Here is a 27226-nt window from a genome sequence, read left to right on the forward strand (position 1 = left end):
ACCCCTCTAGGTGGTCACAAAGCACCAAGTTGATCTCCCTGTGCTATGCGGCTGCTTCCCACCAGCTATCTATCTTACGTTTGGTAGTGTATGTATGTCCATGCCACCCTCTCACCTCGTCACAGCCCACCCTTCCCCTTCCCCAGAGGGAGACATTTTTAATGAAGACCAGGCAAGATTAGGCAAGAGGAGACAGGACAGGTGTGAGTTAAAGATTACTCAGATGTTCCCGGCCTGGGAGACAGACCTGACCGTCACCACCCACAGCTGTGGCAGAGCTGGGCCTCAGCCTGGGCCTGGAGGGTTGCGGTGCACCTCCCCTTCCCCTGCTTCCTGGGGTCAGGGGCCTGACATCCCAAAGGCAGAGCACAGCACAGACAGGGTCCACGGATGCTTGGTTGCCATAGGGCACTGTCCTGGGGATGCCAAAATTTTAAAGAAAACAATATCTTGCTGACTAAATCTGTGCTTGACATGGAGCTGAGGGGAAGAACAAAGTGAGACATGAGAGTGAAGAAAAATTTCTCAAAAGATAGGATTGCTGAGTCAAAAGCAGTAAGATTGAATTTTACATATATTCTGCGTTCAGACAAGGGGGAAGTCAGATGCACAGAAACAAACTGGTAATTTTTCACACGAAAAAACATCTAAGGGTTTTCATCAAATCCCAGGTTCAGTACGAGCCACAGGGCCGGTGAGGCAGCCAGAACAGCCACGGCCCTCGGGCTGCACCAGTAGACTCACATTAACTGGATCAGGACCCCTCTGCCCCAGCCCTGAGGTTAGACCAGCCCTGGGGTCTTCCTCAAACACGGGTGTGCGGTTTACCAGGAATATGGAAGCTCTGCAATCCAGTCACAGGAGGATGAGCAGGTACGGAGAGATCTGGAAACCATCTCTTCCCGGGAATCACTGGAGGTGATGGATTTCTCCTGGAGAAAAGGAGACCTGGATAGACAGACCTCTCCTGTTGGAGGATGGTCGTGCCAAAGAGAGAAAAGACGAAGTGTTTCTCTAGAGAGCAGAGTGAAGAACAATAAGTATAAATGGTGAGGCAGGAGACACAACAGAAGAAAGCAGTTCCTAACAGCTGGAGCAATCCAGCCCACCAAAGCGGTGAGCTTCTTGTCCCTGGAAATGTTCTAATGGAAGCAGGGTGATGTCAGGGATATCATGGCCATCACTGGCAAGAGACCAGCGTTTCCTAACCTCTCTTCCCCTTCCAAACATCCCATTGTTCACGAATCCCATGTTTTATAATAATGTATCTATTTAATAAATTGTACTTATTCAAAGTAAAATTTATTCCATTTTAATAGGCAAAAACCTGTGTATTGTCAGTTATCTGATGCTTAGCCAGGCTTGGGGCCCACTGAACAAGGAAGAAGAAATGCTTCTATGAAGAGGAGGTTGTGCCTTTCCTCCCAAGCCACCATTTTCCAGTAACTCACCAAAGTGACCAACACAAAAGCGGGGAGGAGAGGCACTTACTGTGTATTCTCCAGGCCTTTCAGAAAACAAGGAGCTGTTCCTTTGGCCACATTCACGTGAATCTACAAGAAAGGTGATGTTGTAGACATGAAGGGAAGGGGCACCGTTTAAAAAGGAACGCCCCACCAGTGTCCCCATGGCAAAACAGGAAGAGTCTACAGTGCACACAGCATGTGGCTGGTGGCATTGTTGTAAACAAACAAGATAAGGGCAAGATTCTTGGCAAGAGAATTAAGTTATGATTACTCCACCAGCAGAGACAGCTTCCTGAAATGTGTGAAAGAAAATGATCAGAAAAAGAAGGAAGAAATTTACTTGGGTTCAGCTGAAGCGCCAGCCTGCTCCACCCAGAGAGTCCCGCTTTGTGAGAACCAGTGAGAGAAGCCTGCACCGTTGGAACGCATTCCCTGTGAATTCATGGCTTGATAGCTGTAAAAAAGTAAAAGACCTCTGGACTGTGGGGAAAAAAAAGAGAGAGAGAAGGAGAAGAGAGGGAGAGGGAGGGGAAAGGGAAGAGGAGCGGAGGGGAAGGGAGGAGGTTGTGCCAGAGCTGGGATTTGAGGAGCGATGGGGTTCTATGAGCAGATGAAGGGAAGTCTTTGCAGCCAGGACAGACTCAGGGGTGAAAACGTGAGCTCCAGAACAAACTACTGAGTGTAAAGTGGGACTGAGACGAGGCTGGATGCTGGAGCATGCTCTGCTCAGAGCTCAGAGCTTATCAATTCAGCAGGGACCGTGCAGAGGCTTTGACCAGGAAATAGGCATGATCTGCAAGGAATGGAGAGGAGCTAGCCAAAAAAAGGAAAAATAGAGGAAAAAAAAGTAAGACCTTCTCTTATTAAAAGACACCACAAGGAAATTCAAACGAGTTACATACTGGGAATGATTTCTGCAACACATTTAAATGACACAGGACTAATATTCAGAATATATAAAGAACTGTATGAGTTGATAAGAAAATGAAAAAAGAAAAGGGCAAAGGAAACAAACAGGAATAGCACAGAAGAGGAAGCACAATTCCCCATAAACATATAAAAAGATGTTCAACCTCATTAGGAACAAAGGAATGAAAATATGTCATGCCCACAAAATTGGCACAAATTTAAAAATAGGAGAACACTAAGTGTTGATGAAGATGTGGGGCAGTGTGCAAGCTCCCATCCACTGCTGACAGGAGTGCAAATCAGTAAAACTATTTTAGAAAGCAGTTTGACATTGGGACCCCCTTGAACTTTTGCATATCTCTGAACATCTGCATATCCTTGGCCCAGAAATTTTACTCCCTAGAGCAATATTTCTCAATGAGGACCAGTTTTGTTTTGATTTTTAATTTGTTGGGGGAATAATACTTTCGTAAAATACAGTAAAAATGAATTCCTAAAAATGAAGTGAAAATAGACATACAGTATACAAGCCTGATATTATTAGATTCAACAGACATAGTTACTTATGTATACCAAGGAGACATGTGCGAGAATGTTGCTGGCAAATTGTCTTGTAGTAACTGAAAACAAGAAGTAACTCACATGTCCAGTGACAGGATTAGAGGTTGGAAGAAAAAAATGTGGCATAATCACATGATGGATTATTATGGACTATGAAAAAGTTATAAAAATAAATGAACTGTAAACATGCAACAGCAACGACAAAGTCTCAGAAACGTAATTGTAAGAGAAAAAACAAACCTTAGAAGACTCTAATATGATGCCTTTAAAAAAAAAAACTTTATCAAAGTGTAATTTACATTTCCACATTTTAGCATAATTCACCCATTTTAAGTGTACAATTCAATGATGAATAGATTATTTTGAGATTGCAGTGCATTTCCATCACCTTCAAAATAACCCTCCTGCCAATTTTCAGTCACTCCTCATTCCCACCCCCTGCCCCAGGCAACCCCTGATCTATATTCTGTCTCTATAGATTTGACTTTTCTGGACATTACATATAAATGGAATCATACCATATGTAGCCTCTTGTGTCTAGGTTCTTTCACTTAGCATAATGTTTTTGGAGTTCATCACGTTGTAGCATGTATCAGAACTTCATTCCCTTTTATTGACAACTAATATTCTATTGTGTGGATCTACCACATTTTGTCTACCCATTCACCAGGCGATGGACGTCCGGGTTGCTTCCACTGTTCAGCTCCTTTGAGTAACACTGCTCTGCACGCAGGTCTTCGCACAGATGTGTTTTCATTTCTCTTAGGTACATACCTAGGTGACGCCGTCTTTATAAAGCTCTAAAACAAGCAAAACTAAACAGTGTGATGTTTAGAGATACACACGGAGTGCTGAAACTCTTCTTCACAGGAGAATGATAAAGATAGCATTCAGGGGAGCTGGTGTGGGTGCATGTGGGTGTGGGGGAGGGAGATGGGAAAGGGAAGACAGCTAGACAAGAGTAACGTTGGGCAGTGGATTTATGGGTCCTCACTTTATTATGCTTCATAACTTACATATACATTAGATATCATATATACATACTACTTACATTCTATGTAACATATATTACATTATAAGAAGACACTTTAAAAAATGAAAGCCTGTCACCAATACCCAGCAACTGCACTGGGTTCTCGTCTCAAGATAACCGGGTCCCTGCTCTGGCCGCCTGTCCACACTCAGCCTATTCTTGTCTCCCCCTGCCCCAGCCACACTGGTGCCTTAGCTCTTCCTCAACTCAGGGAGAAACCCTTAGAGGGAGAATGGGTAAAAATGTCTATAGCTGTTTTACACATGAGGAAACTGAGGCTCAGAGAGGTTATTTTGCTCAGGTCATAAGGCTTGTAAGTGTGGCCCAGATTTTTCTGGCTCCTGATCCAGTGCTATCTCCCCTACACCTGGCTTTTGGAGTCCATGTGAGTTAATGCTGAATAAATATCGAAAGGCGAGATTCTCATTGGTTGAGGAGCTAGAGCTGTTCATGTTAGAGGCAGGACTTGATCTGGTCTTTGAGAGATGGGTAGGTTTTGGCTAAACAAAGAAGAGCAGGTGGGTATCCAGTGAGAGAACCACGGCTCCTCTGAAAACCAATCAATAATCGTGAGATTCCTGATGAACACAGAATGACAAAAGTCAACATTTGGGCGTATTTTTTAATAACAGCTTTATTGAGATATAATTCATGTGCTATAACATTCCCCCTTTTAAATTGTATGATTTGGTGGTTTTTAGTATATTTAGTATATTCAGAGTTGTGCAACTACGAATTTCAAAACATTTTCATCATCTCATAAAGAAACTCCATAGCACTGGCAGTCACTCCCATTTCCTCTCCCCCAAGCCTCTGGCAGCCACTCATCTACTTTCTGTCTCTATGGATTTGCCTATTCCAGACATTTCATGTAAATGGATTTCTACAACATGTGGCCTTTCACTTAGCATCATGTTTTAAAGGCTTATCCATGCTGTAGCAAACAGTCAATTCTTCATTTCTTCTATGGCTGAATAATATTCTGTGGTATGAATACACCACATTTTGATTATCTCTTCATCAGTTGGTGGACATTTAGGTTATTTCCCATTTGGGGCTGTCATGCTTAGGAATGGAATTGCAAGGTCACATGGCATCTCTGTTTAAAGTTTTGAGGAACTGCCAATGTTTTTTCCAAAGTGGCTGTACTATTTTACAATCCCACCAGCAACGTATAAGTTCTCCAATTTCAACGTATCCTCAACATTTGTTATTGTCTGTCTTTTTGATTTTAGGCCTCTTGGTGGGTATGAAGTGGTATCTCACTGTGGTTTGATTTGCATTTCTGCGATGACCGATGGAATTGAGCATCTTTTCATGTGTTTATTGGTCAGGTCTCAATTTTATTCCATTGTTGGGCATATTTTCTAAGGGATATTTTTCTCAAACTGTGGTGACTTGTGACCTGTCCTCCCCTGGAAGAGAGGTGGAGAGATGGGGAGCTCTCCCAAGCAGACTGCATTTCCTTGGTGGGTCAGGCCTCTGGGGGGGTCATAATTACATCCTCCTGCAGGATTCAGAGCCATCTCCATTGTTTTGATGGCAGCTGGGAGGTAGCTGACTGAACAAAGGACCTTATCTCTTTACTACCTCTCAAGGTTATTATAAATATCAAATAAGATCATTTACACAAAAGAATTTAGAAAGGTCTAAAATGCTATCCAGATGTAAGTTGTATTTACTTTTAGATTATCTTCCAACCCCATTTAGCCTTTGCTTTTATGGTTTTTCAATGAGGCCGAAGCTGTTCCATGCTGAACCCAGATGTTCCATAGACATCGTCACAAGGCCACATTAGAGCTGAGGATGGGCCATGGAACAAAACCCCTGCCCTACCAGCCTCCCAGACAAGGTGCTCAAGAGCTCTTCAGAGACAAGGCCCTGCTCAGACCTGCTCAAACCCTTCAGCTTTCCACGTTGTTTCTTTCCTGGTAGAAGAGAAGGGCTCCCTGGTCACAAGCTAAGCGCCAGGCTCTCTACCCCCTCTGCCCATCCTTCCGCTCCAGGACCCCTTCTTTGGGGCCTGAAGGGGTGTCGCTCACAAAATCCCCCCCACCCATGCCTTAGCTGGTGGAGAGACTGCTCTCTCCCAGCAGACAGCAGCTCACTGTGCACACACGGCCCATTGCCCTCAAAGCCTGGAGAACATAGTTGTTAGAGCCACTCGAGAGCTGGCGAGTTCTGAGGAAGAGAGGCCAAGCTCACTGCGTCGCCCTCAGCCGGGCCCCTGCCCTCGATGGGGCTGCTCTGATCACAGGTGTCCACTTCGCCAGCCCTGAAGTGTCCGCTGGAGTGAAGGAAAGCCAGGGGCCCAGGACTCCTCTTCCTCCCCTCCCGCCTTCCCCCCACACTGTTGAACAACAGCACTGACGATGCCCTGCTCCCCCTTCTAGGGCTGGGGCAGCCACCCTCCTCTTCTCCCCGCCTTCCTCCCTCACCCCTCCTTTCACACACCACCCTGGCACCACGTCACCTGGCAGCTCAGCACGGCCTCGGGCCACACAGCCTCCTGCACACACTCCAGAGGGCACAGCGAGCCCACGTGTCCCTCAGAGCCCCAGGCGCCATCCGGCACGCAGATACCCAGGAGCCCAGGTGATTCCCAAGGTGCCCAAGCTGCGGATGGGTTGGGTCTCCTGAGCAGCTGTCACTGACTCCTTCCCTGCTCCCTCTGCCCAGCCTGTGCTTCCTCCGTCGCCCTGCCCACACCTTTGTCGGCGTCTGCTGGGGGTAGGTCCTCCCGCCTCTGGGGACAGACACCACGATGCTGAGGAGTTAGGAGCGAGCCCTCAGCCTCCCCAGCCGCCTCAAGAGGATGCCACTCTCCCTCCCCCGTGCTTGTCACTTGGAGGAACGCGTGGTGAGACAGGGAAAGACTGATGGGGAGTGTGGAGACCTGGAGTGACTTGGAGCAAGCCATTCAACCTGAGTCTTCATGTCTTCCCCTGTTGAAGGAGAGGTTGCTGTCATCTCTGCGCTCATCTTTGTAGCTAGCTCTCAAAGTCGGCAAGTCTGTGACTGTTTCTGCCTGAGCGAATGACAGCTCGTGTGAAGAAAGCAGGTGTGCCAGTGCTCCTGTGGCTTTATTACCCGCCCCCTCCTCCCAGAACAGCTCCTCCATTCTCCCCCCCCTTCTGACAGCCCCCCTTCCCCAGTCCGCAGGTGAGCCGGGGGCTCTGAGCACCGCCCCAGGCGCCTGCGGAAGCTAAACTCTCCCCTACCCGCGCAGGCCACACCCTCTCCCCCCAGGGCCTCGTGAAGAAGCTGGACCGGGCGACCATCCTTAACCCTATCCGGCAGCACTAGCGGCACTGCGGACAGCTCCCCCACTTTGTCACTCCCGAGTCCAGAGAGCCCTGGGGCGGCGAGGCCGGGAGATTGAGCGTCAGAGACCGCTGGGCCCCGGGTCCCTGCGCCGAGGCTGTGAGATGGAAGGGGAGGGCACGCTGGCAGGCTGGGGTGTTCCAGCAAACTGCTGGGTCCCTCAGTTTCAGAGGTGTGTGTGTGCGTTAGGGGGCTTCTTTCTAGCCTCCCTTGTGAGAACCTGACCTAAGGCCCATCCGCCACCCCCGGGCTGCATCTCGCAGGGGGCCGCCTCGGCCCCTCCTCGGGCCGGCGCCCTTGCCTGGGGCGGGCCAGGAAACTTCGGTCCCCGCCCCGCTCCGTTAGGCCCGCGTAGCGGCCGGGGGACTTTGGAGCCGAGGAGGAAGCGCGGCGGGGCGGGGAGGTGAGGGTGTGTCGGAAGGCGGCGGCGGCGGTCGGGTTTTATAACCCGTAGGGCGGCGCGGCGCGGGAGAAGGGGCTGCACCGCGCACCGCGCCATGGTGACCGCGTCGGGCCGCCGGTGGCCGCGGCCGCCGCTGCTGTCGTTGCTGCTGCTGCTGCTGCTGCTGCTGCCGCCACCACCGCCGCCTGTGGTCCTGGCGCTCGACCCCGCGTTGCAGCCGGGCAACTTTTCCGCCGACGAGGCCGGTGCGCAGGTCTTCGCAGAGAGCTTCAATTCGAGCGCCGAGCAGGTGCTGTTCCACAGCACGGCCGCCAGCTGGGCGCACGACACCGACATCAACGAGGAAAACGCGCGGCGCCAGGTGGGCGCGCGGGCCCGGGGCGGGGGCGGGGCCCGGGCGCCCAATCACAGGCGGGCGGCCGGGCGCTGGGGGGCGGGGAGTCACCGCCCCGCGTGCGCCCCCGGCCCCTGAGCGGTGGGGACGGGGCTGGGCCAGCCGGCCTCCCCGCTAACCCCCGACCCCAACGCCGTCCCAGCAAGACAGGCGGTCGGTTTCCTAGCACGGTGCTGGGCACATGCCCAGTAAGGAACCGAATGGATGAGGCTGGCCCCTCTGACCCCGAGTCCCCCCAGGTGGCAGCGCCTGGGGATGACGACGGGCTGGGCCCGCGGCAGTCTTCGCTGAGGGTGCCCGCTCTGCTCTGGGTTCTCATCCTCTCCGACTGCAACGTACCCCTCTCTCACTGTGCCTGTCACCGCTCATCACTGTTCACACTCTCTTCCCCCGCCTCTCCTGGCCCCAGTTTCTGCTCCACCGCCTCCCTGAGGCAGACTCCCCCAGTTCTTCACCCCGAGGGCCCAGGAGGAGGGAGCCGTGCTCCCACAAGCCCCAGTCTCCGGAAGCCCTTGGCCTTCCTCCCCTCCCCCGCGCCACGACTTCCCCTATTTACCGTCTCGTGCCCTCCTGGTACCCACAGGAGGAGGCAGCCCTGCTCAGCCAGGAGTTTTCAGAGGTCTGGGGCCAGAAGGCCAAGGCTCTGTTCGACCCAATCTGGCAGAACTTCACCGACCCCACGCTGCGACGCATCATCAGTGCCGTGCGCACCCTGGGCCCTGCCAACCTGCCCCTGGAGGAGCGGCAGCAGGTGGGCCCGGTGGAGCGGTGGAGGCAGAAGTGGCCTGGGTGCCCCCGTTGCCCCGGAGGGGTGGGGCCTGGCAGGGAGGGACCCTGGGATCTCTACCGGCCCCGACTGTAGGGGAAGCCCCGCAAACACAGAACGGATTCCTGAAGTACTGATTTTCCTTGGAGCTGGAGTGAGAGAAGTTCATTTCTATCAAAGCAAGTATTATGGAGCAGAAAGCAAAACTCAAGTAAAGAGAAAAGGATGAAACAGGGGTTTTCAAACTTTCTCCATAGGTGGTTTGGTTTATGGGCTTCCTCAGAAAGATTGGGAAGGGCCGAGAAGGCATCAAGGTCAGAGAATGAGAGGGATTTGCCCTCGCTCAAGGTGGTGGCTGGGCTCAGAATTGAACCCTGATCCCTAATTCTCAGGACACTAGTTTCCCAGGCTGCCTCCACTGGAAGGGGAATCCGTGCATTCATGCTCAGCTGTGCTCTGGGTGCCACAGCGTGGCCTTGCCCTAGCCACGTCCCCCTCTCCAGGCATCTCCCCTTTTCCTCCCAGCGGAAAGAGTAGAGGGCGCCAGATTACCTCCAAGGGCTGTTCATCGCTAACATTTTCTCACCTCTAACTCCCCAGTACAACTCTCTGCTAAGCAACATGTCCAGGATTTACTCCACGGCCAAGGTCTGCTTCCCCAACAAGACTGCCACCTGCTGGTCCCTGGACCCAGGTACTGCCCTGTGTCTACTCTCTCTGTCTTCGGGGGCTTCCTGCCCTTCCCCACTGGCCTGCTGCACTCAGGAGGATGACGTGTTTTTGCAGAGAGAGTGGGTAAACCCAAAGGCATTATCCTCCAATTGGGACTGGACTGTCAGATGCCCCCAGACCCCTGCTCCTCCAGGCAAACTGATTTCTGGAATCTCCAGCCTCCAGCCCCTGCTCCACCCCCACCTGCATGTGTGCTTTTTCCTCTCCCATCACAACCGGCTTTCCTCCTGGCTGCCTGGTTTTCCCTTTCATGGGTCCTCTCATTCCCCGCAAGAGCCCTCCACGGGCCTTAGACCCCTCATGGCTTCCCTTGCAAACCTCCTCCTCTCCCCACACAGCTCCCCCACCCCACCACGTACCAGGCAGCCTTGAGGTCAGCCACTCCATCCAAGGAGCCATGAAGGGTCTGCCTAGGTTTCAAGTTGTGGGTGTCCTCTTGGTGTCAGCCACCTTAGAATAATCATTTCCTGGGAACCAGGACCCTGCCTGGCTCCTTACTTTGTGTAGCTCCCAGTGCCATCCTGTCCAGCCTGTAGGTTGCCCTTGGCTTTGAGGGTGTCATGATGCTGAGGAAGTAGGTGGAGATGGTGAAGACGGTGTGGGAGCTCTGGTGAAGGCCACTGCTAAAGTCTCCGAACTGACCCTGCTCACCTTTGTCTCAGAGCTCACCAACATCCTGGCTGCGTCGCGAAGCTACGCCCTGCTGCTCTATGCCTGGGAGGGCTGGCACAACGCTGTGGGCATCCCGCTGAAACCCCTGTACCAGAAGTTCACTGCCCTCAGCAACGCAGCCTACAAGCAGGATGGTGAGCATGGCCACCCTGTCCCTTTTGTGGGCGTTTCCCTCTCATCTTCTGTCTCCACTGAGCCCCGCCCCCTGAGGCAAGCAGAGCAGCTATTACAATGACTCCATACACTGGTCCAAGGTCACACAGATAGTGGATGGCGGAATGGGCATTAGCCCCATCGCCCTCATGCTGCGCTCCTGGCACTCCTCCCAGCCCTAGGGCTCAACTTTGCCTCTCCTGCTCTCTAGGATCTGTTTAGCTGGAGTTGGAGCAACCCGTAGTTAGAAGATTGTAGAGCAGCAACCCCCAAGCTCTCCCTTCCAGCTAGCAGGCAGATACACTGGCCCTGAGCCGGGAGAACGGCCAGGTGGTAGCTGGGAGGCGGAGGTGCCAGAGCCTGGGGCCTGAGCTGCACCCCAACACCACCCCCCGGCTAGGCTTCTCAGACACGGGGGCCTACTGGCGCTCCTGGTACGACTCCCCCACCTTCACGGAGGATCTGGAGCACCTGTACCATCAGTTAGAGCCCCTGTACCTGAACCTCCACGCCTACGTCCGCCGCGCACTGCACCGCCGATACGGGGACAGATTCATCAACCTCAGGGGACCCATCCCTGCTCACCTGCTGGGTAAGGACCTGGCCTTGCCACCACACATGTCCAGAGTCCTCCTCACTGTGTGTCACATTTCAGAGCCCCGCACTGCTCGATCCCCTGCACGTGAGCCCATAAAGCAGGGGACCCTTCTCACGGTCACTGCTGTTCCTACTTTTCACACGGGGACGCTGAGGCTCAGGGTGCGCGAGTGACTTGGCAGAGGGCAGAAAACTATTAAAAGGCAGAGCCAGGAGTCACCCTGGAGGCTTTAGCTCCAGGTCCAGTGGAGGAGGAGAAATAAGCCTAGTGGACGCCCCAGGAAGCCAGCCCTGTGGCCCTGCGTCAGGGTTGGGAGGCAGGGGCCCTGGCACCGTCAGAAAGGACCCAGCAGCATCACCTGGGCTCACACTTGGCCTCTGCCAGCCCCAGGGAATGTGGAGCACTCGGGGGTGTGGGTGCGACTGATGTGTGAGCCAGCTGAGAGGGCGGTGGCCCTGCGGCGCCCTGGGTCCAGACACCAGGCGCCCAGGGTGCCGTTCAGTGACACACATGGGGAAGCAGGCACTGGCTGGACTGGGAGCCAAGCTGTCTGGCTCCCCTCCTCTGTCTAGGGGACATGTGGGCCCAGAGCTGGGACAAAATCTACGACATGGTGGTGCCTTTCTCTGACAAGCCCAATCTTGACGTTACCAGTACCATGGTGCAGAAGGTAAGCTCGGAGTCAGGCCAGGTGGGGGCCACAGGAGTGAACCAGACATGAGGAGAGGGACGGGAAGGGACCTCAGTCCCTCCCTTTCTACAGAGCAGCAGCCTGGAGTGTGTGTCCAAGCCATGAGCTGGGGTCTGTGTCCTCGTCCTCGCTGAGCTGCCAATCCCTCCTTCCGGGGCCCCTCGGGAGTGGGGGTTGTGAGCATCGGTCCATCCACTCTAGCCAGCAGGGGCCGGACATCTGGGAAGGGAGGCCACAGAGCAGAGGTGCTTTTCATGAGCAGGGAGCTGAGCTGGGTGGGGGACCACAGACGTGCCCCTGGGGCAGCCATGGCGGGCTCCAGCGGCTGGCCCCTGACCCGTGCGAACACCCCTACCAGGGATGGAACGCTACACACATGTTCCGGGTGGCAGAGGAGTTCTTCACCTCCCTAGGGCTCTTGCCCATGCCTCCTGAGTTCTGGGCAGAGTCCATGCTGGAGAAACCAAGCGACGGGCGTGAGGTGGTATGCCACGCCTCCGCCTGGGATTTCTACAACAGGAAAGACTTCAGGTCTCGATTCGGGGGGAGGGTTCTGGGGCTCCCAAAGGGCAGGCAGCCTGGGCACAGAGAAGCCAGTTCCCAGGCCCGCCTCTAACCCAGCCCCAGCGCTGGCTGGGGGCGGGGTCCCTTCCCTGGGCAGCTTTGACAGGCAGTCAGCTCTGTACCTTAGAACGGAGGGAAAAGGCCAGAGTGTGGGCTGGGGCAGGGGAAAGTGTTTGCCTGTTTCCGCCAGCTCCTTCGAGCCCCAGGGCAGTGCCTGCCTGGCTCCTTTCCCTCAGGCGCCAGCCCCACCCGTTCTCTGGTCCCTGCCCCGCCCGTCCTTCACCCTCACCCACGCCCTCTCCCCGCCCCAGGATCAAGCAGTGCACGCAGGTCACTATGGACCAGCTGTCCACGGTGCACCACGAGATGGGCCACGTGCAGTACTACCTGCAGTACAAGGACCAACACGTCTCCCTGCGCCGAGGCGCCAACCCCGGCTTCCACGAGGCCATCGGGGATGTGCTGGCGCTCTCCGTCTCCTGTCCTGCACATCTGTACAGAATTGGCCTGCTGGACCACGTCACCCACGACAAGGGTATGGGGGTGGGTGGAGAGAGCCCAGTGCAGCCGCCCCCCAGACCCCGCTGGATCCCACAGCAGGCCCGCACTTGTCCCCGCTCCCCTCTGCCCTTCTTGTTTCTGCCTCACTGCCCCATGTCAGGCAGGTTTGGGGATCCACCCAGACCCTCACAGCCCACCCTGAGTCCCAACTCCACTGCCCAAGCTCCCTCTTCCAAGCGGGGCCCCAGGGTCCCAAAGCCTGGCGCTCCCTTCTCTGCGTCTGCCCAGCCTCACCTCCTGCTGGCTTCTCCCCAGGCCCACCCTGTCCCAGCTGGACTCCCCTCTCCCTCTGACCTCTCTCTTTTCATCTCCCGACAGAAAGCGACATCAATTACTTGTTAAAGATGGCACTGGAAAAAATTGCCTTCCTGCCCTTTGGCTACTTGGTGGACCAGTGGCGTTGGGGGGTCTTTAGTGGGCGTACCCCCCCTTCCCTCTACAACTATGACTGGTGGTATCTTCGGTGAGCAAAACAGGACCGGGAAGGGCCTAATCCCAAACGGCCCTCCCCCCGCTCCCGGGCAACCTGCCTCCTGCCTCCCTCCTCTCTAATGATGCCTCCATCCTCTTCCGCAAGGCATTCTTTCCTGCCTAAAACTTCCTCCGTCAGGCAGTCTCTCCTGGTTCGCCAGGATGGGGAAGGTATGGCCCGTGGGAATGTCTGCTTAGCAGACTTTTCTGCAAAGGTAAAATCAGCCTGTGTACAACCCTTGGGTCCTAAGACAATCTAACCACATCCTCTTCCAGAACCAAGTATCAGGGGATCTGTCCTCCAGTTGTCCGAAACGAAACCCACTTTGATGCTGGAGCCAAGTTTCATGTGCCAAATGTGACACCATACATCAGGTACTATTGCCCCCACTTCCAGCACACCTTTAGTCCCCTTCCCCCTACTCTGGGACCCCCATTCCCAGGGCTTGTTCCCACACCCTTCTGGACCCCTCAACGGCCTGGAGTTTGAGGGGGCCTCTCTCCTGAGCCAAGCTCGGTTCTCCCTTCTCCCCCAGGCAGCCCCTGGTCTGGCCTCTGCCCGGCGGAAGCTGGCTGGGACCTGGGTGGGCAAGGGGCCTCCACCATCCCCCTCATGCCCACCCTGTGCCTGCAGGTACTTCGTGAGTTTTGTCCTGCAGTTCCAGTTCCATCAAGCCCTGTGCAAGGAGGCGGGCCACCAGGGCCCCCTGCACCAGTGTGACATCTACCAGTCCACCCAGGCAGGGGCCAAGCTCCGGTGTGTGGGACACAGGGAGGGCAGTGGGAAGTGAGGGGAGCGACCGGTGAAGGGCATGCCAGTGAGGGCACCACCACCAGACCAGTGGAGGGGGCCTTTCTCCCCTCCCCCTCCCTTTCTTTCTCTCGTCGAATGTTTATTGAGTGGGCCTCTTGGCTGGCGTGGGGCAAAACATGCGTTCCCCCCTTCACAGAGCTCCTAGACCCTGGGTCTTAATGCTGCCGTTCTTGCCATCCAGTGGGGGCAGAAGTGGCCAGAGATGGGGCAGGTGGGCCAGGGCAGCGGTAGTGGCCCCTGGTCCGAGAGCCCTGTGCCCACTGTGCCCGCTCTGCCTGACAGGGCACTGCTGCAGGCAGGCTCCTCACGGCCCTGGCAGGAGGTGCTGAAGGACATGGTCGGCTCAGATTCCCTGGACGCTCAGCCGCTGCTCGACTACTTCCAGCCGGTCACACAGTGGCTACAAGAGCAGAACCAGCAGAATGGCGAGGTCCTGGGCTGGCCAGAATATCAGTGGCGCCCACCGATGCCCGACAACTACCCAGAGGGCATTGGTAAAGCCCGAGGGAGCCTGGGGCGGGGCGCTACCGCAGGTTCTCAGTTCCAGGCTCGGGACCAGGCCCCCAGTTCATGGTTCCCCATCAGCTTCTCCCAGCCGGGCCCTGGCGCCCTGCCTGGAGGGCCAGGCAGCCCCCTGAGCTGGTTGGCAGGGCCCTGGGGTGGGGTGGGCACATCTTTCCCAGCATCCTGGGGAGGGTATGCCCAGATCTGAGGCCCCGGCTGGGGGTTGGCTGGCAGGCACACTGCTCTATGAGGTCACACTGAGGTCACACTGCAGGCTCTGCTCTTATAGGCCAGGGGGCAGGGGCTGCAGGACTCTGCTCTCCTGCTGCCATGGGCCAAGGTTGGGCTGCTCCGGAACTGTCCCGCCTCCTCCTCCTCCTCCTGCTCTGCTGTGGGCGCCCCCTGCTGGCCCCTGGCCAGGGGACCACCGGCCAGGTGTCAGTCAGCCAGGGAACAGCCAGCAGCCAGACGACTACCCGCCACTCAACAACCAGCAGCCCGAAAACCCAGAGCCCAAGTGGGACCAGCTGGGGGCCGGGGCGGGGAGGCTGGGGCAGCAGTGGAAGGGCAGGGGGAGTCCTGTCTGTGTCTCTCTGCTCTGTCCTACAGACCTGGTGTCCGACGAGGCTGAGGCCAGCAGGTTTGTGGAGGAATATGACCGGAGATCCCGGGTGGTGTGGAACGAGTATGCCGAGGCCAGCTGGGATTATAATACCAACATCACCAAGGAGGGCAGCAAGCTACTGGTAGGGGCCCCTGCACGCCCCCTTCCCCCCACCAGAGCTCGCGCACAGACTCAGCATACGTCTGCTCCTCCCCCAGGGGCCACCCTCTGAAACCCAAGGCACTGCAGGCCGCCCTTCCGCCCCCGACGTCACCTCAGTGGGAACAGGCTGTCAGAATTTGTGAAGAATCCCAATGGCATATTGAAAAGCGTCCAATTTCAGGCACACACCCAGTGCCTAAACAAGTTGTCTTATCCTTAACAATCAATCTGTTGTTGGTGACGGAATAATTTGTAGAGAAATAAGTGATGCTAAAGTCAGTTTTTAAAAAGATTGAACGCTCCCGTTTGCCACCATTGAGAGGGCTATGCGTCCCCTCCAACCTCCCTCCCCGCCTGTGTGGCTGAGCGCTGACTGTAACCAAGGTGAGCCACAGAGGGCTAACGTTTCTTGAAGACCCACTGTGTGCTGGCCACTTTTCCTTGGCACTTGACATCTGTTGCCTCATTTATTCCTCAACAGCCTTGCAAAACCAGTGACCTTATTCGCATTTTACAGCTGGGACCCTGAGGCTCAGAGAGGCCACAGAGCAAATACCAGGCTGCATCTATCCTAACAGCCTTTAGGACACGGGGTGGGGTTTCCTTCTCTGCCGCTGCCATCAGATGTCTTGCTCGAAATGGCCATCTGTTGAGGGGCAGGTACTGCACACAGGATGTTATAGACAGTCCGGGTTGAAGAGGGTCTTCATAGGCAAAGGCAGCCACTTGGTAAAACCGGCCCCACCCTGACACCCTCAGTCCCTTTGGGTCCCCTCACGGCACCTCCTCCCAGGAGGCCTTTCTAGAGCTCCTGGGCCTCACGATACGGTTCCCCCGTGCCTTCAGCTGGAGAAGAACGTACAGATGGCAAACCACACTGTCAAGTACGGCACTTGGGCCAGGAAGTTTGACGTGACCAACTTCCAGAACGCCACCATGAAGCGGATGATAAAGAAGATTCAGGATCTAGAGCGGGCGGCGCTGCCTGTCAGGGAGCTGGAGCAGGTGTGTGCCTCGCGGGGAGCATGGGGCAGAGGATCCAGGGTCAGGGGAGGGTCCTAGCTTGGGGGACAGTGTCTGGCCTTCATGCTGCTTCCCCTTCCTCGATTTGCCATGTCGTGACATCTGGCACGTCAACACACACCTACAGACTTACTGAGAAGGCAGAGCTCTGGGAGCACCCGCCTCAGCTGCAGAGCCCATGTCCACGATGGTGCCGGGGGCAGAGCAGGGAGCCCAGGGCTCAAGCTCGCTGCCCCTCTTCTTCCCCCTGCAGTACAACCAGATCCTGCTGGACATGGAGACCACTTACAGCGTGGCCTCTGTGTGCCATAGCAATGGCACTTGTCTACAGCTCGAGCCTGGTGAGCACACGTGGGGAGTGAGAGGGAGGCCTGGGGAGGTTAGGGGTGCTGGCCGTGAAAGGGCGGAGTTCACTTCTGACTCATGGGGTCCGCACGCCCGGGAGACTCGCTTCCCTGTCTCCCACCGGTGGTGCTCCTCTGGCCCTGCTTAGGACCGACACCTCCTTCATCGCCGCCCTGGTCCCCTGTCCTGCCCTTGGCTCCGCCCGTCCGCTCCCGCTGGGTCCCCTCTGCTCCTCCCTCCACTCCGCCCTTCAGAGCAGGTGTATCTCAAATTCATCTCTCAGGGGCTTGGACTCCCCAGTAGGGAGAGTAACTCTAGGCATTTCCCCTCTGCGCTCTTTCCTTGATCCGATCCACCTTCCCCATCTTCCCTGGCCCTTCCCTGGCCCCCTCCTCCACCCAGAAGTTGAAGCCTCAGCCAGCAGAAGTCACGTCCATGCCATTCCCACTTCACTCCCTCTGCCGCCATTTGTCACTGGAAGGAGTGGGCCAGCTCTGGCCTGTCCTCTTTCTCTCACAGGAGACTGGCTGGTCCTTCTTACCTTCTCCTCTTTGAAGGAGCTCAGCCCCGACACCCCAGTACCTGCGCACAGATACACCCCCTCCCCTCTCTGACCCATGCTTCCCAGGGTCGAGGAGCCAGAGGCATAAACATTTTTCCTGAGGAATCTCCACCCAGAAACAGTCTCTTCCTGGCCCTCCGCCCAACTCCCACATTAGAACAATGACAAATAGAAGGGGAAATGGAAAATAAACAGGAGAGAGAAACAGTTTTCCTGGGACAGGGTTTGGCCTGAGGGTTGTGTATGTGGGTAGGCACGCAAAGTGGGGGGAAGGGGATGTGCATTTGTGTGCATTTATGGAGAAGAGCATTAAAGGGAGTAGGGCCTTCACCCCCCATCGGTCAGCCCCTTAATCCAGGGCTGGGCCATCAGGTCACTGCCAGTAGTAAAAATAAGAAGCACCCACAGAAACAGAACACTCACATCAGCAGAGGACAAAATTCTCAAGATATGTTTTTTCCCCAAATAAAATTAACTTGAATGTACTTTCTCTGTGAAGAGTAGATAGCACATAGCATGTTTCATGATAGAGCACAAATCCATGAGGTGTGGATGCCCACAGGCCTCCGTCTCAGGCCAGGCCGGGCAGGAAGGGGAGCCACCTTCAGAACTGACACGTGAGCTCACACCATCCTCATCCCAGCTCTGTGAGGTAGATGTGAGCTCCGTGTAATCCATAAGCCAGGAGGCCACTCATATAGTCATGGCTTTGACAGGACACAAACGCAAGATTTCTGGCTCCCTGATGATGCTTGAATGGATCTCTGTACTTTGCCTTCACAGCTGTTCTTTTATTAATCAGTTCAGTCACAATGTGGGAAAGATGCCCTGGGCCCTGTGGGGACGTGGGGATGAAGGAGGCACTGTCCCTGCCCAGGGGCCTCCTGCCCCTGGGCCGGCATAATCCCCATTTCATAGTCAGGGAAGAAGGGGTCCCGTGACTCACCCAAGGTGATTTCGAGGTCAGGAGGAAACCGAACAAGAACTCGGGTCTTTTGACCTCCAAGCCATTTCTCCCAGGGAGGTGGTGGGCAGGGAACGAGTTGGGAGCAGCGGCTCTGGGGTCTGGGCCCTTGGTTTGTGCCCCAGCTCAGCCACTTGCTGGCTGGGGAACGCAGCCGTGTCACCAAACCGCTTGTGTGGAAAGAGGGTCAAGGGCATCCCTCACAGGGCTGTTGCAGCCCTGCAGTTGCCTGAGATTGTGTACGGGAAGCACTGAGCCCCGGGCCTGGCACCCTGTAAGCCCCATGGAAAGGGCACCAGCCTGTCTCCAATTTCCCTCGACTTGCTGCCTGTGCAGTCCCTTTCCAGTCTTACTCCACCTCTGAAGGAGGTGGGAGGTGAGCCAAGAGCTGGAGGCTTAAAGCCATCCGATCCCTCCCACCCAGATCTGACAAATCTGATGGCCACATCCCGGAACTATGAAGAACTGCTGTGGGCATGGAAGGGCTGGCGAGACAAGGTGGGGAGATCCATCCTCCCATATTTCCCCCAATACGTGGAGCTCAGCAACAAGGCTGCCAGGCTCAATGGTGAGTCCTCTCTGCCAGTGTCACTGGCTGTCGGGTCCCAGCCCCCCACGAGGCCCTCAGAAAGGTCCTCTGAAGCCCAAGAGGTGAGGGGGGAGGAGGCAGGGCGCTCAGGGGATGGTCAGGTGTTCAGAGAGCCTGGCTGTGTCCCCTCTGCAGGCTACAAGGACGGAGGGGACTCCTGGAGATCTATGTACGAGATGCCATTCCTGGAGTACGAGCTGGAGCAGCTCTTCCAGGAGCTGCAGCCGCTCTACCTGAACCTGCACGCCTATGTGCGCCGGGCCCTGTATCGCTTCTACGGGTCCGAGCTCATCAACCTGGAGGGCCCCATCCCAGCCCACCTGCTGGGTGAGGGCAAGTGAGACAGTCAACAGTATGAGGGAGGGGGCAGCCCAGGGCTGGCCAGAGGGCAGGGGGCAGACTGGGAAGGGTCTGCAGATGACACCTGAGGCTGGGGAATGTTGCCAGGGCTGGAGAGGGGTCGGGGCTTGGGGGTGGGGAGAAGAGCCCCCTCCCTGCATTCGGTGCCACGTTTGCTACAGATCCACGTTACACAGGTCATCAGGGATGGGGCAGTGGGCGGAGTTCATAGGCCTGTCATGGGGAGACCACATCACCCGTCGCAGCTCCAGGCAGCATGAGGGAGAGGAGGGGGCCGTGAGTGGGAGCTGAGAAGGCCTCCCCAGGAGGTGGCATGTGAGCAGAGCCCTGAAAGATGAGAGGTTCTGACAGATGGAGAAAGTAGTCGTGGGGAGAGAAAGGCAGACACGACGTTCAGGCAAAGGGAGCTGTGAGAGTGTAGATCCTCCTCAACTTTGGGGGCCTCATTCTCCAGGGGTTGTAAACTCAGATGCCCTGAACGCATGAAGTAGGCAGTGGAAGACAATAAGGGATGGTAGGGACTGGGGCAAAGTAGAGGCTACTGGGTTCCTGTCTCTGTCGGGCCATCGGGAACATGTTTCTGGGGGCTTCTTACTGTGAACAGAGAGGCCAGGCGGGGCCATGGACCATTTACAAATCAAGGGAGACCACCCCCATCCAGCTTTGGGTCTAGCTCTGCTCAGCCTAGAGGGTCTTTGCAGCCCAAGAGGACCAGCCATTTTTGGTCCCTCTGTTGTGAGACCAGAGAATATCAGCTCCATGGCGGAGAAACACAGACCCCAGGAGGGAACACAGGTGCCCGGCTGGCCCTGGGAGCTGGGGCTTAGAGCTGAGCCCCCAAGACGAGCAGAGCAGCCAGGCCCAGGCTCGCTCCCCCCTCCCATTCTCGCTTCTCACTCGCTCTGACTCTCACTGGTTTGCACTGTAGGCTCCACTTGATGTCAGCTCAAGCTTAGTCCCCTTTGGCTGTCAAAGCCTCTCCAAATGTATTTCTGCACCTTTCCACTCATTCTGAATAGCTTCCTTATCTCCACTCTTGTCTTGCGGTAAATGCAGAGGCACCAACCTCTCCAAAAGGAGGGTGGTTCTTGCCAGCTGACCTCGTAAACTGACCTCAGGTGACATGGAGAGGACAGAGCAGTGGCTGGTCACATTATGATCAGTGTTCCCTCCCCCTGCATGACGGTGCTAAGCCTAAGATCTAACACCTGTCTCTCCTCTCTCTGCCATCTCTGCCTCTACCCGCCTCCAGGGAACATGTGGGCACAGAGCTGGTCCAACATCTATGACTTGGTAGTACCCTTCCCTTCAGCCCCCAGGATGGATGCCACAGAGGCCATGATAAAGCAGGTCCGCACCGGCCCCCTCCTTGCACCCCTGCTCCTCCAGGGCACAGGGGAGGGGGACCCTGCCCAGGTGGGAGAGGGCCCTCCGATTCAGGACTCCCAGCTTGGCCCTCTCCCAGGGCCCTCCCACTGCGGCACACAGTCCATCCCCACAATCCCCAGCTTCGGCAGAGCTCCCTCTGCTTGCAGGGCTGGACACCCCAAAGGATGTTTAACGAAGCAGACAATTTCTTCACCTCCCTGGGGCTGCTGCCCGTGCCCCCTGAGTTCTGGAACAAGTCTATGCTGGAGAAGCCGACCGATGGGCGGGAGGTGGTGTGCCACGCCTCCGCCTGGGACTTCTTCAACGGCAAGGACTTCAGGTATGTCTGGGCTACAGGCCAGGGGGACCTGGTCCTGAGACCAGAGGACAAGGAGACGAGTCAAGTAGAGGCTCCGCTGCTGTCTCCTTGGCCAGAACAGGGGACGGAGGGTTAAGAGAGTTGGGCCTGGCCGCAGCTTGGCCACTGGCTTGTGGCAGGGTCTCCTCGAGTGCTGACCAGCTCTGTCAGCCCAGTGTTCAAGGTCCCAGTCCTGGGGGTGAGCCCCACGTGAGCTGCCAGCCTTCCCTCCCTCTGTGTACAGCTGGCCCTCTCCCTGAGTGCCTGTGCCTTGACACGGAGGCACATGGGGACGTGGGGGCTTTGCACAGATCCACTCTCACCACTGATGGGCTCAGAAGCTGTCTTCATTGGAGGACAGTGTTTCAGTTACCTACTGCTGCATAACAAACCAGCCCAAAACCTAGTGGTGTAAAACAACCATTTGCTTATGCTCAGGATTTTATGGGCCAAGAATTCAGGCACAGTGGAAATGGCTTGTCCTGCTCTGCAGTGGTGGAGAGCTCCACAGGGCTGAAGAGGGCTGGCATGGCTCAGTGGGGCTGTCTATCTGGGGCTGTGCTTCTGGCTGTCTGTTCGGTTCCTCAGTTTTTCTCTGTGTGGCACGTGCTGGGGCAGGGACGTTCACGTTGGGCTCCTTCACTCACGTGCTGGGCGCCTGGGCTGGCATGGCTGGAGCAGCTGGGGTTTGGTGGACATCTCTCTCCAGGAAAGCTTGGACTTCCTCACAGTATGGCAGCCTTAGGCGGTCAGATTTTTTACCTGGAGGCTGGCATCCCCCAGAGCAAAAGTAGAAGTAGCCAAATCTCTTAAAGACTAAGTGCAAAATTGGGACAGGTCACTTCTACACATTTGTATTGGCTAAAGCAAGTCACAAGGGCCAAACCCAGTTTCAAGAGAAGGTAAAGAAGATTCCACCTCTTGGGAGAAGTGGCAGAGATGATCTGCCACAGCTGATGAAGTGTCTTATGAGAAGAGAGGGCACAGAGATCCTGGAACAAAGCAGTCAGTTTCACTGGCTCACCTGGCCTTGGGCCCTTCCTTCAAAGGCACAAGGACCAGAGCTGTAGGGCTGGGCACAGACAGAATCAAGGGGGTGAGGGCTCTTTGGGGATCTTCCTTGTATGGGGAGTCATAGCAGAAGGTGGACAGATCCCAAACCTCATTGTCACCAGGGTGCTGGGCAGCTCTTTCCCTAGAATGACAGACAAAGGCGGTCAACTGAGCTGAAGAGCTCTGGTGTCGATCCAAGGGAGAATTTCTTTGGCTCACAAAAGATGGAAAGCGAGGTGCAGCCTCTGGCTTGGACTGCTCAGCAGATGTCCCTCTAGTCCTGGCCCTGAGAAATCCTGGATGAATGTGCTTGCTGGCATTGGGCACAAGGGATGCAGAAGAGCTCAGACACTGTTGTTTTCCTTCAGGAAGCCTAAGTCTTGGAAGAGACAAACACGTAATGAGGAACCACATGACTCCCATGACCCAAGCCCTACACTGACCGTGACTGAGGGTCCCCATGCCTCTAGAGCACATACTTCATACAGTTAGAAAGCCACACGGCTGTGTGGGCTGGAGTTAGTTGTTCAGGGAAGTTGGGGGCAGAGGAATAGTCTGGAGGACCAGACGTTCGGGGCTTCTAACCCCCAGATTCCCATTTCCCCATTAGGCTTTCCTTCCCATAATGCTGTGTTCCTTGCATGAAGCAGTCCTGGGGGTATGCTCTGCCTTCAGTAAGGACAGCAGGTCCCTTTGCCCCAGGGATCCTCACTGCCCCCTTCCACACCGTCTCCCCACCCCCGTGTTCCCAGGATCAAGCAGTGCACCACTGTGAACATGGAGGACCTGGTGGTGGCCCACCATGAAATGGGCCACATACAGTATTTCATGCAGTACAAGGACTTGCCGGTGACCTTCCGGGAGGGTGCCAACCCTGGTTTTCACGAGGCCATTGGGGATGTGCTGGCCCTCTCAGTGTCTACCCCCAAGCACCTGCACAAGATCAACCTACTGAGTAGTGGGGACGGCAGCTATGGTGAGAGAGGAACGGGGAGATCCTAGTGGGCAGAGGGGCCAAGAAGGGGCAAGCCTGGGAGGTGGAGAGAGGAGACTTCATAGCCCACAGGCAGAGCTGGGACAGAACAGTGGGGAACAAGAGGGGCAACCAGCAGGGAGAGTGGGAGGATGAAACCCATACCATCCCAAGAGGCAGGTCGCAGGACCCAGAAGAGGTACAGCTCACCCCGCCCGCTCCCCCATCGCGCGCCCATCACACCCCCACTGCTAGGAGGCGGGCCTGGATCTGATGCCAGGACCCCCTTCCCTTGGCAGAGGAGGACATCAACTTTCTGATGAAGGATGGCGCTCGACAAGATCGCCTTTGTTCCCTTCAGCTATCTTGTGGACCAGTGGCGCTGGAAGGGTATTATGACGGAAGCATCACCAAGGAGAAACTACAACCAGGAGTGGTGGAGCCTCAGGTTCTAGATGCTGCTGTGGGCTGGGGGAAGCCTCCATGGCGGGGTGTACGCACCTGTATCTGTGTGCACATGGTGCGTCTGCGTCTGTGGCGTCTAGGGGTGTGTGTGTGTGTAAGTGCCGTGACGTGCAGAGGCACAGCACGCAGGAGTCTGGAGCGCCCAGTGCAGGCGCCATACTTCAAATCAAAAAACACCAACTCTCCCGCTTGATTCTTCCCTCAACAGGCTGAAGTACCAGGCCTCTGTCCCCCAGTGGCCAGGTCTCAAGGCGACTTTGACCCAGGGGCCAAGTTCCACATTCCTTCAAGCGTGCCATATATCAGGTAACAGGAAAGGGAGGAGGGTGCCATGAGGGGCAGCGCCTCTGCTCAGCGTTCGGGCTGCCCTTGCTGCTGCCCCCCAGCAGCTACCGTCAGGGCGACCTGGGCACCTGGCTGCATGGCCCACTGTGTCTGGGCCACTCACCTGTGACCGTTGTTTCACTCTTGTGATGTGACAAGAGCCCGCACCCTCTTGACAGCTGAAAACAAAACTTCACTATAACTGGCTAATGCTTATGAGACCTTTGTTAGTTTAAACATTAACCATGACCCACGGCCAGATCATGACCTGAGCACTGTTTTTTTATTTTTACAAGATTGTGATTCCTTATACTATATACTGAATGTATTTCCTCTGATATAACTTAAGTTGTACCTGGAATACCTTCTATCCACTAGAACTAGGATTAGAGACCCAGCTAGATTGGGAGTCTGTATTATTAGGGGCATGGGGTCATAGGCTGGGGCCCAGACAGAAACTGGGTTCAAAATCTCGTCTCCACAACTCTGTTTCCTTGAGTAAATTCCTCAGTCTCTGTAAGCATCAGTTTCCTCAGCTGTGGAATCCTATTTCACAGGATCATTGCAAGAGCTAACTTCTTATCACACTGTCTAATACATAGCATGTTTGGGAACTGGTGGCCATAACCCACCATTATTAAGTTACTGACTTTTTTTTTCTCTTTTAAAAATTTTATTTATTTATTTATTTTTGGTTAGGTTGGGTTTTTGTTGCTGCGCGTGGGCTTTCCTCTAGTTGCGGTGCGCGGGCTTCTCATTGCGGTGGGCTTCTCTTGCTGCAGAGCATGGCCTCTAGGCGCACGGGCTTCAGTGGTTGTGGCACACGGGCTCAGTAGTTGTGGCTCACGGGCTCTAGAGCGCAGGTTCAGTAGCTGTGGCGCACGGGCTTAGTTGCTCCGCGGCATGTGGGATCTTCCCAGACCAGGGGCTCGAACCCGTGTCCCCTTGCAATGGCAGGCGGATTCTTAACCACTGCACCACCAGGGAAGTCCCTAAGTCACCGTCTTAAATGGAATACAGAAACATAGCCCGCGTGTGAGTCATGCAGCCATAGCGTGAATGCACCCAGTGCAGCCCTTTTCCCTCTATGTGCTGCAGGGGAGCACTTGCTGGGGACTAGGAAGGGTGATTAGAGGATCTGGAGCCCTTCCCAGAGGTAGGGATCTGGGGACACCTCAGGGTAGAGGGCTGGGGCCCCCTGGGCTGCAAGTAGCCCAGGCCACTCGTTAGGCAGGACGTAGAGGGCACCCCAGCCCTTGCCTCCTGTGCTCCCCGGAAGGCAGTGAGGGAGGGCTTATGCCCACTGTGCCCAGTCCTCCACCCCAGCACCTGGCACAACGTCAGCACATAGTCAAGACCTAATAAATAAGCATAGGGTGGGTGAATTCTGTCCCCGAGTCCAGGAAGAAAAAGAAAGCCTGCTCAGATGCTCCAGAGAGCATAGGTGGGCAGCGAGCCAAGGAGACTCAAGGGCACAGTGCAGGCCTGACCCGGCCAGTGTGCCAGGATGACCCGCAGGGAGGGCCTCCGCCCGCCTTCCCGAAGGATTTCTGAGCTTCCAAGCTGGCACTCACTTTCACACAGAAGCCAGGCCCATGTGATGGTTAGCTTCCGAGCTCAGCACAGATAATTCTCTAGGCGGGGGTGCGCAGAGGGAATGCACTCCAAATTCTGACCAGCAGCCTTGGCGAAGCACTTTAGAAAATGCCAGGAAAGTCAGTGACACACGGCTTGTGCCCAGCCTTCAAAGCGGGAGGCCTGCCCTGCTGGTTCACGACATTCACAACCTCCCCAGGCTCGGAGAGGCGACCCCCACCTGGACCGGCAGACTTCTGCAGGGAATTCCTGCTGCCAAATTTGGGATAAAGGAGGTCCTTCGGGCTGGCCTCCCTGCCTCGTCAGAGAGGTGACCCCTTGGGCAACACCCGCCTCTCCATGCACGTAGCCCAGGGACGGAGACCTTGCTGCGTCCAGAGCAGCCTGCCACGTCTGTCCGTGAAGGGCTCTGCCCCTGCTCCTCCTCGCCCACGAGGGACGCCCAGAGGCGCTCAGAGTAGGCCCTCCTGAGAAGTGCAGGCAGCCGCGTGGGCGTGGGCGGGAGGTGCCGGGGCGCAGGCAGTGGTGGCCGGGGCGCGGTGACGCCGCCCCTCCGCCCTGGCCCCAGGCCTCGCCTGTCCTCCCGCAGGTATTTCGTCAGCTTCGTCATCCAGTTCCAGTTCCACGAAGCGCTGTGTCAGGCGGCGGGCCACAAGGGCCCCCTGCACAAGTGCGACATCTACCAGTCCCTGGAGGCCGGGAGGCGCCTGGCGTGAGTCTCCTCTGGTGTCCCCCTGCCTGCTGTCCACCCTCTGACCTACTTCCCAGGGCCTGAGGAGCCCCTCCCCCAGCCCGCCCCCGACCTGCCCTGCGCGGGCCTCTCAGGCCGAGGGAAGCTGGCGCGGGGAGGTGGGGTACAGAGAGAACCCGTACGAGGCTGGGGCAGACGGGCAGGGAGCCTCGAGGCCTGTCCCTCTGACTCGGTCCCCTTCCCGGGGCACCCCCAGCGACGCCATGAAGCTGGGCTTCAGTCGGCCGTGGCCCGAAGCCATGCGGCTCATCACGGGCCAGCCCAACATGTCGGCCGCTGCCATGATGACCTACTTCAAGCCGCTGCTGGACTGGCTCGTGACCGAGAACACGCGGCACGAGGAGAAGCTGGGCTGGCCTCAGTACAACTGGATGCCAAACTCAGGTACCGCCACCCACCCCCCTCGGCCCCAGGCCGCCCCGGGGCTCGCGCAGGGCCAGCCCCCCCAGGTTCAGGCAGGTGGGAGGCCGACCTCCGGGCGTGGGCGGGGGCGAGGGCGGGTGGGAAGCCAGCCCGCGGCCCGGGACCGGTCCAGCGCCCGATCTCCTTCCTCCCTTCCCAGCTCGCTCGGAAGGCTCCTTCCCGGGCTCCGGCCGTGTCAGCTTCCTGGGCCTGAACCTGGAGGAGCAGCAGGCCCGCGTGGGCCAGTGGGTGCTGCTCGTCCTGGGCGTCGCCCTGCTGGTGGCCACCCTGGGCCTCGCCTACCGTCTCTTCAGCATCCGCCACCACAGCCTCCACCACCCCCACCGCGGGCCCCAGTTTGGCTCCGAGGTGGAGCTCAGACACTCCTGAGATGAGGCCTGGGCGGGCCTGCCGGGGAATGCGCCACCGGGAGACCCAGGGACCGGGAAGGCCCGGGGATGGGCTGAGGACCCGCCACTGCTCTCACGGCTCACCCCAAACCTCCTCCGCCCCTCCTCCCCCCCCCCCCCCCCCCCCCCCCCCCCCGCCCCTCCCTCCCCCCCCGCCCCCCCCCCCCCCCCCGCCCCTCCCCCCCCCCCGCCCCTCCTCCCCCCCGCCCCCCCCCCCGCCCCCCCTCCCCCCCCCCCCCCCCCCCCCCCCCCGCCCCTCCCTCCCCCCCCCCCCCGCCCCTCCCCCCCCCCCCCCCCGCCC

General features: G+C 56.8%; 2 protein-coding genes across 2 annotated transcripts in view; both read left to right on the plus strand.

The window, feature by feature from the left end:
* The window catches only part of LOC116746199 (collagen alpha-1(I) chain-like), a 23568-nt gene extending 16106 nt beyond the window's left edge, over nt 1-7462 (plus strand). The window contains exons 6-8 of the mRNA XM_032617495.1: nt 6649-6829; nt 6924-7030; nt 7199-7462. Of these exons, the coding sequence (XP_032473386.1) occupies nt 6649-6829; nt 6924-7009 (267 nt within the window). The 3' untranslated portion in view covers nt 7010-7030; nt 7199-7462. The remainder of the gene's footprint in view (nt 1-6648; nt 6830-6923; nt 7031-7198) is intronic.
* Nucleotides 7463-7669: 207 nt separating this feature from the next.
* Nucleotides 7670-27017, plus strand: ACE (angiotensin I converting enzyme). Its single transcript, XM_032616266.1, is given in 27 exon segments — nt 7670-8057; nt 8674-8841; nt 9457-9550; nt 10251-10394; nt 10814-11005; nt 11584-11681; nt 12061-12233; nt 12578-12801; nt 13146-13290; nt 13575-13673; nt 13933-14055; nt 14395-14606; nt 15226-15362; nt 16229-16387; nt 16659-16746; nt 18701-18844; nt 19001-19192; nt 20478-20575; nt 20761-20933; nt 22757-22980; nt 23277-23302; nt 23304-23425; nt 23651-23658; nt 23661-23748; nt 25952-26074; nt 26310-26497; nt 26676-27017. Coding segments are annotated over 27 exon segments (3939 nt in total). The 5' UTR covers nt 7670-7790; the 3' UTR covers nt 26906-27017.
* Nucleotides 27018-27226: the final 209 nt, after the last annotated feature.

This window comes from Phocoena sinus, chromosome 20 (genome assembly GCF_008692025.1).
Source record: "Phocoena sinus isolate mPhoSin1 chromosome 20, mPhoSin1.pri, whole genome shotgun sequence".
Taxonomy (NCBI): domain Eukaryota; kingdom Metazoa; phylum Chordata; class Mammalia; order Artiodactyla; family Phocoenidae; genus Phocoena; species Phocoena sinus.